Raw genomic sequence first — 15651 nt, 5'->3', positions numbered from 1 at the left:
GACGAAATTTGCTTACTTACCCCTTTGAAGAAACACTGAATGTTTTTACCAATATGTGCATTTGGTGTCTTTCTGAATTGAATTATTGGATAGAAGAGAAAATGGATAATATTCTTGAGCACCGTTCTCTTTGATGGAGAGTGTGGGCTTCTTGACTCACCTTCGACTTTAGCTACTTAATAAAAGGTGTGAACAACAGCACTGTTGGACATTGTGTCATTGAACCAGTTTGTCTTAAGTATGTGAAAGCATTCAGTACAGCAGGTGAAAGAGCAGCAATACTGTGTCTTAGATGGTGTGTATTAAGAGTGGACTGACAATGTGGGCCTCTTTCTTCTTGTAGATAATTCTCTGAGTGTTGAAGTCTGCCACCAGGTGGCCAGTGAGCTCCACAGCAGTATGAAGAAAGCCGCTCAGCTCTACAGAACGGTGAGTCCATCTTCACATTTCCCCCAGTTTAATAACGGGGTGTTTTCCCCATACGTTTTATGATCAGTAATATAAGTGAATTATGTACCAATGCAAATAAGGTACAGTTTTAATGAGGTCTAGGTATAAGAGGATGGGAAGCCAATTATAACCTTTTACTGGATAACCAGAGTATCATATTTAATCTGTATTTTTATGGCAAATAAAAAGGTGACGGTACCTTGCTTTAGTGTCAGTGAATGAGTCAGGCGACGGCTTGCTGAAGTATGAGTGTCTGTGCCCCAGGTATGCGGGGCAGAGAGAGAGTCCAGTGTGGAGATGCAGGAGATGGCACAGGTCCTGTCAGTTGCCTTCAAGGACGTGCGGGCGGAGCTGGACTCTCTGCCCTCCTCCGGTCCTGCAGGGGGCGCCGGAGGAGCCCCGTTAGAGCCGGGGGGCAAGGAGGGAGGGCTGGGGCAGGACAGGACCCTGGCCTTACTGGAGCAGTACTCTGAGCTCCTGCTGAAGGCTGTGGAGAAGAGGCTGGACGACAAATTCTGACCGCCTTCAACTACCCCCCTCTCCCCCAGGCCCCTCCACCTCGTAAGCAGGACATGATCACACATTTCTTGTTTTAGGCTTTTTGTTTTAAAATAGTTTTTTGGTTTTAGAACAAGTGATGTAGTGGTGAGCAGGTGTGTGAGGCCTCTTCCAGGCTGGACTTGGATGGTGTTGCGTGTGTGCGTGTGTGCGTGTGCGTGTGCGTGTGCGTGTGTGCGCGTGCGTGTGTATGTGGGCACCTGTAAAATGAGCTCACCACCCCTCATCCTGTACTGCTTGGCACTCTTGCTCTTTCACCCAGTTGCCAAATATGAACCCCCCTTGAGAGCACAGCCCACAGCTCAGTGACAGTTCTTTAAAAATCCCCAGAACTCTTGGGAGAAACGGGGACCTACTGAACCTTTTATGGCAATCTGAGGCCTGCCTGGCGGTACAGCGCTGCACCTCAGTGAAGGAAACGGCTGGATCTTGGCACAGGGGTGCAAGCAGAAAGAGGAGGTGGGGGGCCGTTGAGGAAGCTAAACACTGCTGTTGGAAATGTTCACTTTTTAATGTGAATTAGCTGTGATGCGGTTTCCAGCTCAAAGCAGTGCCCTCCATAATGTTTGGGTCAAAGGCCCATCATTTATTTATTTGCCCCTGTAAGATTTGTAATAAAAGTGCAAATTGTCAAATTGACTTTAATAAAGGGAATGTTTATAAATTTTGGTTTCACCATGTAGAAATTGCAGCAGCCCCATTTCAGGGCACCATAATGTTTGGGACACAGCAATATTATGCAAATGAAAGTAGTCATGTTTAATATTTTGTTGCATATCCTTTGCATGCCGTGAATTCCAACCTGAAAAATAAGATCCAGACTCTGATGTTGTCACAGACATCAGGAAGTCATGGCATGCAATGGATATAACTTCCCGATGTCTATAAACATGACTACTTTCATTTACATAACATTACTGTGTTCCAAACATTATGGTGCCCTAAAATGGTGGAACTATGTATAAACACTACTGTAATTTCTACATGGTGAACCAAAATGTATAAAAATGATCTTTATTCAAATCTGACAATGCATTTTAACCACATGTTAATTCTTTTTACAAATTTCAAATTGTAGTGTACAGAGGCAAATAAATGAATGATGAGACTGTCCGAACTTCTATGGAGTGCACTGTACGATTACAAACGGACACTACAGGTAGCTAGACTGCACGACCGAAGCGAAACTCCCCTGCGATAAACGTGGGGAACCTTCTGTCCCTCTGTTGGTCTTACTCTGGATCCTGTTTTATCGAACAAGTGTTGTTCATTGTATTTTAAACGCTCGTATGAGCTTATTTGGGAAGTGGGACTAGTATTTATTTTGTCATGGACAGTGGAGTGACGAAATTGTACAGTGCACGTGTTTTATACTGGATGCTAAAGCTCTCATTTGGGTTTGTGCCAGAGGCAATGTCAGTGTCACCGGTGGACACTTTGAAGGTCAGAGGTGCAGCCGCAAAAGGAACAGAAAAGAATTGAACACGCCAAAAGCATTTTCAGGTAGATTTTATAAACACTCAGTACTTTTTTATATTCCAAATTTGTATTCAGTGCATTTGCAGAAATGTTGTTTCTTAATGAACTTGGTGCCTTAGTTGAAAATTACCAGCATTGGGCTTTTCTATACAATTAAGTTGCAGTCACCGACAAATTTTGTGTGCTGATTAAATTATAACCACTACCTCAGGTTAATTCTGAGGTCAACTCAAAATGGATCTCTGAACCTCTGAACCACAGTATGAAATGGATAGCAATGTGTGCAAACTGCAGCAGATATGGCCTTCCTCTGGTGGCACTGACAAGCACCATGCTTCAGAGCTTGGCTGGTCTGAGGGAGGAGTCAACAGAACAGATAGAAATGTCATCATGAATGGTCCCCTCAAAGGAACTGAGGAATATCAAAGGAATATCAGTTTTTGAACATGGAAATCCATACCTGACATCACCAGGTACAATCAGATGGGGGTTTTGCGTGAATGCTACATGCACTAGTCACTGACTGGTCCACATGTTGAGCTCTGCAATGTCATGGTTTCTTTGAGGCACTGTATTGGATAAGGTAGCGCTGTGACATCGTCTCCAGCCAACTTGCCCATATTAACTGAGGACCATTCTCTAGAGAAATGAACATTTCTCAATGCCCTACATTTGTGGTGTCTTCTCCCTGGTCTCTGGCACAATCTTACTTTGTAATGACCATGTAAAGCACTTTTATTCATAGAAACTGTAGCGAGTAGGTCTTTAGCTTTGCCATACCTCCAGGAAAGCTCTGGCCAGAAGGGTCTGGGTAACACTCTCAAGTCAAATCATTCCTCCTCCCGTCTCACAAAATGAGCCAAGCTAAACCATGCTGCCATGGCAACAGTGGCAACTTTCTGCCGGCTGGGCACAGCAGTGCTGACCACTCCTGTGCTTCGGCTTTGGCCCACTGCCCAGCTACTGTCACCACCATCCCCCTCCTCCTTAAATATAGTCCCATTGCATAAGCTAAAACAATATCAATCCAATGGATGCAGTTCAGCCATTAGTGGCTATGGGCACATATATGCTATAATCAAGGATTACTCTACTGGTAACTGAACCAAACCCAGTGAAGCCTCATGTCTTTCCAATGACGGAAATGCCAGTTATTACACATTAGGCCACTGCACATGGAATACCTTAATTTCCTTTCAGTTGCTCGAAGATTAATGTTGCCCACAAACACGTGGAGTATGTGAAATGACATGGCTCGCCAAATGTTTTTCTGTCCCTGTAATGTCTAGAAGAGGCTTGTGTCTCTAAGGCCATTCATTTGAATTCATTTCAAAATAGAAGATGGAATGCTTTTAAAAAGACATGGGATTGTATTTCATACTTAAGTGATATGAAAAGCTTAAGGCTCAACCTTACTATTTAACTGCATGGGGAAGTTTGCATGGAAGACTATGGGGGCGTGGGACTGGCTGCCCTTAAATTAAACTGCATGATTGTACATATCAGATGGACTCATTGTACGCAGGGTCTCTGCATCGCCCAGGAAGCGACCCTTTCAGTTCTTAGCTTTCCCATTATGCTTATGACACTGTCTTAATGCGTCATTACAGATGGACCAAAAGAAGCAATTTTTTTAAGGCTGTCTGTGTGAAAACTTGAGTTTTATTTTGCACTGACTTCCAGGTCCAGTTGTGTGTTTTTACTCTGTGTTTGTACACTTTATCCTTTGACATTTTATTTGAGAATGAACAAAAACAAATAAAAACATTTTATTAAACTCTTATGTCCATCCATTTATTGTGCTTGGTGTTGAGGACAGCAGGTCTTTGGGGATATATTGTGAGCCAAAGCCGAAACAGGCCATGCATTTTACACACTTTTCCCGGGAAGATCTTGGCTGATATCCACCCAAGACCATTCATTTTTGTCCCCAGTCACCAGGTTACAGGCAATATACAGGCCCAAGAGCCATATATCCTACTGAACTACGCTGAGCCATATATTCTTCTGCACTCCAAGGGACATTCAATAAAAATTAATATTTTAATATTTTCAATACAACATGTTTCTTTTTCCATGCAAGACTCATTATGTCAGGAACCCCCCCCCCCAAAAAAAAAAACCGATGTCTCAGGAGGATATTCTGCCAAACACAACTGTTACACGATGGCTCACTCGCGCAGAGGAACACTGCTGGTAAGTGGGCCCATCCTTCTGCTGGGCTGCTGTTGCAGTGTCCAATCCAATGACCCTTGACCTGAGGCTGCCTGTGATGTCACAGCGACCCCACAGTTCTAGAAAGCGATTCCAGCAGATGGAAGTAGTTGTATTTGATGTCAAACTCCATGTCGTACCAGAAATTCACTGAAAATGAAACAACTGTCAGAAACAGGGTTTCATTTGTATTGGAGCTGGGTCATTCCTTGAAAAATCAACCAGAGGTGTCGGAGGTGACCACTCCCAATTTTCTCAAACTTTCTCTAAATGTTCTTTATATATTCAATAAATCCAAAATATTATCCTCATCGGATTTGTCCTTCTATTGGCTCTTAAAGTGCCAAAAAAGTGGAGATTGGGGTTTGTGTCAATTTGAGCACCATATCATCGCATTAAAGCAGGAAAAAAACCTTAAAATGTGTAGTCTGACAGCATTTTGTCTACTTCCAGATCTTGAACGATTTTCGTAATACTGCTTACTGCAACAGCACCACTTGGTATATGACTTCCAAACTACAGTTGTTTGTGACTAATCTTAAACTAAATATCTACTAGTCTTTAGAAGTTTGTAAGTCATACACCAAGTGCTGCTGATGTAGTAAGCCATCAAATATATCCCATGACTGGGACCTGGAGGGTTGGTGGTTCAAGTCCCAGTGTAGCCACAATAATATCTGTAAAGCTGTTGGGCCCATAAGCAAAACTCTTTACCCCGTTTTGTCCCCTACTTAGTCTAACTGGTAGTCGCTAAATAACAAATAATATAATTTTTACCTGCGATACAGCCGTGAGACTGTTGCACGTGGTGGAACCACAGGGAGGGGAGGTACAGCATCTCCCCCGCCCTCACCGTGCAGGCCAGCGGCCGGGCCAGCTGGTAGTCAGGGTAACTCTCCAGGTCTGGTTTCAGGGGGTCCAGCGGGATCCAGGGAACCTCAAGACAAAGGGATGGCTCCAGTTACAACATCCGTTACCTGTACGCCCATTATCATTGAGACTGAGATTATCTGGACTGTGAGAAAGAAGCGGTTTTTAAATGCATTACTCTTACTGTAAAGACAATAAAGCATTATCTATTCCCACTCCTGGAGCACCTGAGCTGCACCTCCCTCACCTGGTCTGTGCCCTCCTCATCAATCACCTCAAACGTTCCATCCATTTTCTGGTGGAACGTGGCTGGCTGGTACAGCTCTGAGCAAAACGGAGAGAAGCTTTAGTCCAGCGTTACTCAACTTAACGTACTGCAGGCCACATAGTCTGCAGGCATTTGCTCTTACTGTGCGCTAAACCACCTGACATGGCTATATGGCATTTCAATGTCAATGTCAGTTATGCCAATTCACAATTTTCATGCAAGCACACTCATTTACGAACAGGCGGGATTCATCATGTTTCCGTGGTCATTTAGGACTGTTTTCTGAAATTACAAATATTTGTTCAATCTGAAGTGCCACTCATACAACCACATTCTACAAAAATAGTAAGAGAATGTTAAGAACATCTTTATTTGGCTCTCAAAGAATCATGTGGTTAAAGTGGGTATTATCCTTTTCTTCATACTTTACACATTATAGTATCGTGATCTACAAATTGCAGCACTTTTTATGCAAAGCCCCCCCCCCCAGTTTCATTAGCACCACTCTGGTCATCATGTTTACACACCAATAACACTCCCAAAGCAATCAAAAGACTATATACCGAAAGCTCTCATACCAGCACTAGGGAAGTGATTGAACGCACCTAACTAATCAGAAGCAATCATAAAGCCATTTGTCCCAAACGTTATGCTGCCCTGTGTTTCTACACAGTGAAACCAAAATTTATATCTGTACTTTAATCACATGTTAATAGTTTGATAGTTCATAGTTTGATTACAAAAAGTGTGCAGTACAGGGCCAAATGAAGGAAACATATGTCCCAAACATTATGGAGCTCACTAAGTTGTTGTACAAGAGCTTCTGATGAACGCTAAAGCATAAATATGATTGTTGTACCATATGGGATGAAGGGCCGGTCAGACGGTGGAAGGAGAATGAACCGCTTCTCTCCAGAGACCACACAGTATAGGTTCTCATAGTGGTCCTTGTGCACTGAAATGAAACAAAAAGCCAGCTGATTTCACACATCAGTTCCATTTACTGGCTGAAGAATTGCGCCAACAAATAAATCCAGGTGATCAGAGCAAAATACTGGGGAGTCGGAGGACAGTTACTTTCTGAACCTGGATTTTCCACCACTGCTGAAATTTAGATACCAGCAAAGCTGAAAAAGGTAAAACCCCACAGTAATAAAACACCACTGCCCCTTACTTGATGTGACAGCACTTGCTTCTCCCAGCCAGAAATTCACAGCATCAGGCAGCTTTCCTGCAACAAATAAAATGGTAACTCTATATTTTGCATCAACCAATACAAAAGAAAGTTATTCCTTGCCAAAAAATGCACCAGTTAATTTTGGAATATGCATAGCATCCATCCATCCATCCATTATCTTAACCCGCTTATCCTGAACAGGGTCGCAGGGGGGCTGGAGCCTATCCCAGCATACATTGGGTGAAAGGCAGGAATACACCCTGGACAGGTCGCCAGTCCATCGCAGGGCACACACACCATTCACTCACACACTCATACCTATGGGCAATTTAGACTCTCCAATCAGCCTAACCTGCATGTCTTTGGACTGTGGGAGGAAACCGGAGTACCCGGAGGAAACCCACACAGACACGGGGTGAACATGCAAACTCCGCACAGAGAGGCCCCGGCCGACAGGGATTCGAACCCAGGACCTCCTTGCTGTGAGGCGAAATATGCAAAGCACGAGTGGCATATTATGTCTCTTGAACCTGTAACTGTCCAAATGTACATAAAAATAAATGTTGCTCAAGAACAATCTGATCTTGCACATTTACCGAAATGCCAGCAGATTCTTAAGACATTTGAAAAAAAATTTTTTTAATGTTTTTGCTAATATTGCCATAGCAATAGGTGAAAGTGTATAGAGCTGGGCTAGAGCTGGGTCTGATAACAGTTCAAAACCAGCTTTATCAAAGTGCGCTTTTGTGCATGGGCTACCCAGCACTGGAAGAAATGCTGGGCCATAGGCACAGAATACATTAAAAAGCATACTTCAGTGAAGATAAGGACAAATCAGCTCGTAATTGTTTGGAGAAAAGCAAGGCATTGCTGCAGGGGAGGATTGTCTCCTGTTTAGTCTAATCAACTGTACGTAGCTCTGGATAAGAGTGTCTGCCAAATGCCAATAATGTAATAATGTAATGTAATGTAATGCCCACCCAGGGCTTCGCTCATCCAGGGGATGTGGGTCTCCAGGTCTTCTGTCAGCTCAGGCAGCTCGTCTGTCAGGTTGGAGCACTGCTTCTGCACGTAGAACACGCCCGCTCCTTCCTCCTTCCGCTCCATGACATCCAGCAGGGAGGAGAACGTCATGCGGCGCTCCTCAGGCATGACAAATCGATCCCCGTGCACCGCATCCGCGTAGCCGGTAGGTGTGACCGCCACGCTGATCTCCTTGGAGCCCACCACCTCCCTATTATGAGACACCACACCCGTTTATCACCAAATGTACGGTAAATTACTGCTTTGTATCCAATAAAAAAGGACGTTGCTCTATTGTATATAGAAAGACTGGGACTGCCTGTAGCCTGGTGGCTAGAATTCATGACTAAGGTTTAAACCCCAGTATAGCCACTATAAGATCAGTGCAGTTGTTGAGCCCTTGCGCAAGGCCCTTAACCCCCCATTGCTCTAGGGGGATTGTCCCCTGCTTACTCTAATCAACTCTAAGTCAGCTAAATATCTAATGTGATATAATGTAAAAATACTGAATTGCTGGTAACACATGATGTTTCCACCCATTTTAGAGGTTATGAAGCCTTATGAAGTATTACTATTGAGAATAGGAAGGCTGTCAAAGGTAATCTAGAAGGAAAACCAGCAAAAAACAAATGTACAAATAATATGATCACTTAAATTGGGATCTTAGATAAATCTGCAAATAAAGCTAGCTGCTGTGTCATTATCACACAGCTTAGGGTAAGGCATGTTTATTTGTACATAGTCTGTTAGTGCAGCCCCAGTGGATAGTTATGGAGCTACCAGAGATAAGATGGGTTCCAGTTGTGCAGTGCAGGCCAGTGGATAGTTATGGAGCTACCTGAGATAAGATGGGTTCCAGTTGTTCAGTGCAGGCCAGTGGATAGTTATGGAGCTACCTGAGATAAGATGGGTTCCAGTTGTTCAGTGCAGGCCAGTGGATAGTTATGGAGCTACCTGAGATAAGATGGGTTCCACTTGTCCAGTGCAGGCCAGTGACTGAAAGCATTGCGGATGATGCATGGCCTGTTAGGACCAATCCATTCCCGATAGAACTCCAAGGGAGAGGGGGGCTGCTCCAAATATGGCACAGATTCATTGAGATACAGCTCTGCGAATACAATATACAAACATCTCAGCAACCTGCGGCTAAACGGCAGTAAAGTCACTGTCAATGTTGCTGGTGTCAGTCGACAATCTACGCCCCAACGACCCCTCAGTGATCTGTTCGGGGTCCTTGCATATCTTTGTTATGTAGTGATGTATCGTAATGTATCATCACGTATCGCATTTTGATTGCTGTAGACTGGAGGTCAGACACTGAAGGTACATTCCTGGTCAGCGATGCACAAAACATGAAGCTGGCTCTGAAAACAAGAGCACAGCCCGAGTTAAATATTTTTAAATGTACATACTAGACAATTTGTGTTTGTATTAGTATAGTGTTGCAGAATCCGTTGAGACTATATGTGTGCATGCTTAAATAATATATTTTTATTATTTATAAGATCTAATGATGAAGTAATGATGTCCACAACCGAACGGACATTATATTTTTCGGCAGTTTTACTTTTAATTGGGCAACAGCTAAGTTCTGAATACAAAATTCCAAACTCTATAGCAATGAAAGTGCGATACATCACAATAAATCAATATGCCGAAGGGCCCAGAGCAGATCGCTGAGTCGAGCAGATCTTAGACCGACACCGGCCCGATACTGTTCTGGAGTGTCTTGTGATGAGTGCTGTACAGGAATGTAGTGGTCCGCGCTGGTATGAACACGGCGAATGTTCCGTGTCTACGAAGCCTGTGAGCTCAGCTTCTTTTCCAGCTCGCAGGCAAATTCTCTGTGTAACATTAATACAGATAATTACATCTTATCAACCCTTGTTTGTGCAATGTATTTGGTAATATTATCAGTAGGATCATGAAATGGATTAATTCCAGTTACAGGATGCAGCAAAGTACAAAACTGTTCACAGAACGTCATGTCAATCCGCAGGATAACCAGTGGACAATATGCCACAATCCCCGAATGTCAGGACAGGTAGCAGGAGAGTGCCCACACATTAACGTTAGTTCGAAGCTCGCAGATTTTCGGTGTATAGCATAGCTATTCAACTAGCTAGGGCATGTATGCTCAGTTGATGTAACGAGATGCAATCATACAGTTTTAATTGAGTAAGTTACTTGATAACTTACGTATCGTATCTTTCGTGCTGCAGATAGCAAAATAGCGTGCAGGTTAGCGGCACGTGGTTTGTTGGCAAAGAACATGAGCTTGCTAACTCACCACGAGCTTCCTTTGGGAATTCTCTTAAACATTTCCTGACTGCATCCAAACCTTCAGCCATGACGCTTAGCTCATTTTAAACATACAATGCTGTACATAACAACGTGACAGTTTCACATTATCACACCGTCAAGCATCATGACCATCCCAACAAGGGATGCAACAACACGACGCACACAGAACTGTTACGCTTCATTACCATAGAAGCACAGAGAGTCCTCGCGTCGCGTCAATTCAGGTGTGTGTCTCCCTCTTCTGGCTGGAGATGATGATAAACACACATGTATCCAATTTGATTTGCTTGCCAATCAAGGCAGTGGCTTTACCTGCAAGGGCTTTATGGGAAAATGCACAGATGAGACGGCCACTTTACTTTGTTTATCGCAAGGATATAGGAACAAACCAATATATAATAAATATATAATATAAAATACACGGTATTTTGAACATATGGATGAGGATTCTGCTTTGGAGAATTATTTTGACCAATCAATTGCCAGTGTGAGTATTTCTGCAGCGATTCTACAAAAACTTGTGAATGCTTCACTTTGGTATAGCCAAATACTTTTTAGTGTAATTTGCCCTTTCACCCATAATAATGTTTAATATTTCTTATTGTATTGGGGGAAACAAAAACTCTGCCTTTTAGTCTTGTTGGTTTTTATATATACGGATGCACATTTTATTACACTTTGAGGTCATCATATCAGTCATAGCTATCAGATGTCAGAGGTAATGTATGGACAACATGCGTGATGTTTCCCTTTCAATGTTGTCATGGCACCCGTCATATCTCTGCTAATCTGGATTACACCCTGTTTCTACAAAACACAACAACAATGAATTCAGAATCATCATACTGTTAGTTTAATTACTGTGACCATTCATTGAGGATTATATTATACTCTCAGAACTGTCTACAGCAACGCATACACAGAGTGAAGCAAGCTTCTTTTTTTCACTTTTCACTCCCACTGCACTAGGTTAATGCACAATATTCCTTCAACATGTGTTATGAGTACATTACCTGCTGTAATGTACTCATAACATTTTTACTCCATAACATTTTCAGAGAGAGCCAGTGAATGCACAAAGTTTAAACTGTTGTCCATGTTAAATGCGTGAAGCAGTGGACGGTTGCAGTATTCACATCCTCCAGTTAGGAATGTGTGATTTATCTCTAGAATTGTGGGTGTGCCTCCAGGACCCTAATGACTACATGAGCTATGAGGGGGCCCTGGGTCTCGAGGGTCCACCACAGCTACAGGACCCCTCCTTCCTTTCCTCTGTGAGCGAGCAGGATAAAGATCTATCAGAGGACTTGGACCTCAGTTTCTTGCCTGATGACCTGGGGACCCAAGATGAGCCACCAGAGGGTGGTAATAAGATGGAGGACAGTGGTGTCTTTGAGGACTACACACCCCAGGAGTCCTCTATGCCCGAAACTGACAAAGCCTTCCCAGAGGCTTCTCCATTTTGCCCTCTTGCCATGACTCCTATGACTCCCATGACCCCCATGACCCCAGTCTCTGAGCGATCAGGGATCACCCCCCAACTGCAGTGAGTAACTTTCTAACCTCAACCTTATTTTAACAGAACATTTGTGCTACATCTGAGCTATATATTTTTCTTGTTGTTGTTTTTCTATCTAACACCAACATTGCTGTGGCTGTGTTTCCGTAGTCACAGCAGTGACTGTTCTCTAATGTAAAGCCCTTTGTGTTTGTGCAGGAATATTGTGTCCACAGTAAACTTAGCCTGCCCTCTGGACCTGAAATCTATTGCACTCCAGGCCCGCAATGCTGAGTATAACCCAAAGGTGAACTATGCAGAGTTTAATGTGCTGTATTGTTCCTGTTTGCCATGGATTCCAGACCATAACGATGAGTTCCATGCAAGGGCTTACTTTACCACTTTCACAACGTTATCATTAACATTCTAGCTGTGACTTATCAGTTACAGCATTTAAACACCTCTGTTACAATCCCCTTGTTTTATATTGGTAGTGAAGTCCAAGAGTCAACATGTTGCATTAAAGATTAACTTATGCTCAAAAGTAGCATTTAATTTATGCATATGACAGTTATAATTTTTATTTGGAATTTTTAAACATTCCATAGAACTTAGAAAATTCGCTAAATCCGTGTACAAATTATACTGACATGACTTCATTTACAGTATATGGCACTACTTGGAAAAATGGCTGCAAGAGAATATGCTTTGCATCAATTAATTTTTATTTTGAACCAAAGAGGACCTTACATAGTCATGAGTCATGCCAGGGAGATTTTTGGTGTGCGGGTGTGATCTTATTACAGCGCTTCGCTGCTGTCATCATGAGGATCAGGGAGCCAAGGACCACTGCACTTATCTTCAGCTCAGGGAAGATGGTTTGCACTGGTGCCAAGAGGTGAGGACCTTTCACTTGCCCACAGAGAAAAATGAGGCCCAATCACTTGCTCACAGAGAAAGATGAGGACCAATCACTTGCTCACAGAGAAAGATGATGACTGTTACAGATTAAGAACACATACAGTACTGTTTAAAGGCATGGCAGATTTAACTAAGGGTATAAATTACTACGAGTGCTAGCAACAGATAATGATTAGAGAGATCATGATTAATAGGAAACAAAGCCATACAAACTAGAAATAAAGTATAAGTATGACCTACAATTGAAGTAGTACAATACCAGGAGGACTGTGGTGCACTCAGTGTGAGAGAATGGTAATACTGATTTGTTAATGATTGGTAGGTAACTAAGCATAAGTTACTTCAGTGAAAATAAGTTATACTATGCAGAAGATCAGTCTTCTTTTGGACTAGAAATGTTGATCACCAGAAATCAGTGACCCTCGGTGTGAAGGGAATTCTGTTGTTTTTTTGTCTATCTTCAGACAGTGACGTATAATAAGATTACATTTTGTCTTTAAATGTCCCAACCCGACCCAGACTGCCTTCACACAATATGTATAACATTACAAATACAGTAATTAAGATTAAATATGAATAAAATGAGATGTATTATGAAATATAATGAATGAAAACCCACAATACAGATATAAATTATAGAATTAAACATAAAATAATAATAGTATTTTAAATAATAGTATTTTGAGTAAAATAAATAATATATATACTAACTATAAATAAATAAATGGAAAAATAAAATAAAAGTTTCCTTTTCCTTTTTTTTTTCCTTCTTCTTTTATAAAGAAAAACTTGCACCAAGTGAGGATAGTATGGAACTGTTTTAGGGAATCTGTTCTAGTTGCGTTTTTCCTAAGCAGTGAGGAGCAGTCTCGCCTGGCCGCCCGTAAATATGCCAGAGTGGTGCAGAAGCTGGGCTTCCCTGCAAAGTTCCTTGACTTTAAAATCCAGAATATGGTGGGCAGCTGTGATGTTTGCTTCCCCATCCGCTTGGAGGGATTGGTTTTAACACACCAGCAGTTCAGCAGGTATTTTGGGATGGGGCTGGGGCAAAGTGGAGGGGGGGTGGGGTTGTTACCCAGTAGTTGGATTGCCAATATTTTCTAAATGTATGGGCAAAAATGGCACTGGCTGAACTTTATAACTTTATTTCACAAACATAACGACTGCTAGTAACTGTAGTCTTAGATAAAGCTGTTCATTGCTAAAACAAATCTGCTCACATTCCCCACACCATGTATGATGTTGGACCTGTCTTTAAGAAGTTTTGAGTGTAGATTCAGGAAGGAACAGAGCCAGTTTAAAGCCATTGTAGCCCAGATGTTTTTTTTTCTCCCAATCTGGAAGGCCCAGCTGTATTTAAAACTGTTAATACTACAGTGTCCTTCATCAATTTGGGAGAGAGTAGGTAGGCCCACGTTTTCCTCTGAAGTGTATGCTGCCACCACTTTTGGCTCAAGACAGACTGCAGGTGCCCTCAAAACTCATCGAACCTCGTCATGACTGTCCCCCGCCTCCATTCCAGCTATGAGCCGGAGCTGTTTCCTGGGCTGATCTATCGCATGGTGAAGCCACGCATTGTCCTGCTTATTTTTGTTTCAGGAAAAGTGGTGCTTACTGGTACGTGTGGCGAAGAGCCTCTGTGGCCCCTCTAACCCCCCCCCCCCCCCCCACACACACACACACACACACATACTGACTGCAACCAACACACACAGAAAGAGTCAGACAGTGAAATAAATGTATGTACACACAAAGAAAGATGTATCATAGACATACACACAGTTTTAGTTTGTTGTGACATACTGTATTAAAAAAAAAATCTTCGAGTCACTTTTGCCAACCCAAATGTATTGAACAAGTGGCTAGGTTCCTCTTTGACCTCTCAGCCTCTGTTGCAGCTCTGCATCCATAAATTCAGGCTTAAATGGTGTTCATCAAAAAACAGCTTAAGCTCCCGATTCTGTTTCATAGTCCAACATATTTGTGCCTTCAACTTCAATTCGTAAGTATTTTAAAATGTGCATCTTCTCCTTGACCTTGTGTTGCTTGTGAAATGAGAAGGAAAGTAGTACAGGCACAAAATAAAAATAAAATGTTAAAATTCAGAATTAACACTATAGAATGTATGTGTTCATAGGTATAGAAACATAAGATCAAATGTAATATGTGAAAACATACCACGTACAAGCAATTTTCTTGCTTTAAACCACAATCCCATCAATGCCCCTATGCTACCCATTGTAAAGCAAAATGGTCTCTCTAAAACCTTTTGGCACAAAACTGTCGGGTGTTATCAACAAATGTACAGTAAAACTGAAATAATATATTTTTAAAAGCACTAGAAAATGAACTATTCTTTTAAATGCAGGGTTCATCCCTCACTCTGGCAACCTGGAATAATACCATTTTTAAATGTTTATCTTCCTTACAGGTGCTAAAGAACGCTCCGAGATCTACGAGGCTTTTGAAAACATCTATCCCATTCTTAAAGGCTTCAGAAAACAATGACGTCGTTCACATAGAGCAGAATGGGCCCATGAAGACATTTGGCGCAGTGCACTTATTGGGCTATTAAATTTGAGCATCATGCATGTTTAGGGGGAAAGAGCGTATGCTTCGTATGCACACTTTCAATGTGATTTTAAGTTTATGTGCTCATTGTTGAAATATGACGCTATACAGAAAGACAAGGGTCTCTCACACAAGTAATATTCGCGGTGATTGGGCAAATTGTATACATAGTAAATAGCTGGCCGGTGGTTACCGCGCAGTGACACATACTTAGTCATACATAAAATGGCACGTATAGCCAGTAAATATGATGAAGATAAAATATGATTCAGTCCCATCACAAAAAAGGCATTGTGATATGGCGTGTAACATTTTTCA

General features: G+C 42.2%; 3 protein-coding genes across 6 annotated transcripts in view; 2 read left to right on the top strand and 1 right to left on the bottom strand.

The window, feature by feature from the left end:
- The window catches only part of mapkbp1 (mitogen-activated protein kinase binding protein 1), a 63746-nt gene extending 59482 nt beyond the window's left edge, over positions 1-4264 (top strand). For all 3 annotated transcript variants that reach the window (XM_061237178.1, XM_061237177.1, XM_061237176.1), the window contains 2 exons: positions 344-429; positions 715-4264. In XM_061237178.1, coding sequence (XP_061093162.1) covers positions 344-429; positions 715-969 — 341 coding nt within the window. In that variant the 3' untranslated portion in view covers positions 970-4264. The remainder of the gene's footprint in view (positions 1-343; positions 430-714) is intronic.
- Positions 4243-10519, bottom strand: jmjd7 (jumonji domain containing 7). The gene is made up of 8 exons (XM_061237179.1): positions 10330-10519; positions 8994-9147; positions 7997-8250; positions 7014-7070; positions 6699-6794; positions 5819-5895; positions 5479-5638; positions 4243-4851 (listed from the first exon to the last, which is right to left on the bottom strand). Exons 1-8 carry the CDS (start codon positions 10388-10390, stop codon positions 4763-4765), a joined length of 948 nt encoding a protein of 315 aa, XP_061093163.1. The 5' UTR covers positions 10391-10519; the 3' UTR covers positions 4243-4762.
- A 171-nt stretch (positions 10520-10690) lies between these two features.
- On the top strand, positions 10691-15539 carry tbpl2 (TATA box binding protein like 2). 2 transcript variants are annotated; one of them, XM_061246938.1, is made up of 7 exons: positions 10691-10830; positions 11534-11889; positions 12061-12148; positions 12648-12739; positions 13620-13787; positions 14285-14379; positions 15194-15539. In XM_061246938.1, the coding sequence occupies exons 1-7, from the start codon at positions 10780-10782 to the stop codon at positions 15268-15270; spliced, it is 927 nt and encodes a 308-aa protein (XP_061102922.1). In that variant the 5' UTR covers positions 10691-10779; the 3' UTR covers positions 15271-15539. The 2 variants fall into 2 exon arrangements, with proteins under 2 accessions (XP_061102922.1, XP_061102915.1); XM_061246931.1 differs by having other exon boundaries at positions 13617-13787.
- Positions 15540-15651: the final 112 nt, after the last annotated feature.

This window comes from Conger conger, chromosome 1, assembly GCF_963514075.1.
Source record: "Conger conger chromosome 1, fConCon1.1, whole genome shotgun sequence".
Taxonomy (NCBI): domain Eukaryota; kingdom Metazoa; phylum Chordata; class Actinopteri; order Anguilliformes; family Congridae; genus Conger; species Conger conger.
Note: the sequence above shows the minus strand (reverse complement) of the source record. Positions and strands in the feature narration are given on the sequence as shown.

Coding starts and splice junctions, on each gene's coding strand:
- tbpl2 (XM_061246931.1), top strand. CDS start 10,780: ATGGATGAGGATTCTGCTTTGGAGAATTATTTTGACCAATCAATTGCC. Junction 13,788..14,284: donor ACACACCAGCAGTTCAGCAG/GTATTTTGGGAT, acceptor CCTCCATTCCAG/CTATGAGCCGGAGCTGTTTC. Junction 14,380..15,193: donor AGGAAAAGTGGTGCTTACTG/GTACGTGTGGCG, acceptor TCTTCCTTACAG/GTGCTAAAGAACGCTCCGAG.
- jmjd7 (XM_061237179.1), bottom strand. CDS start 10,390: ATGGCTGAAGGTTTGGATGCAGTCAGGAAATGTTTAAGAGAATTCCCA. Junction 8,251..8,993: donor TGGAACCCATCTTATCTCAG/GTAGCTCCATAA, acceptor GTCTCATAATAG/GGAGGTGGTGGGCTCCAAGG. Junction 4,852..5,478: donor GTCTCACGGCTGTATCGCAG/GTAAAAATTATA, acceptor TTTCATTTTCAG/TGAATTTCTGGTACGACATG.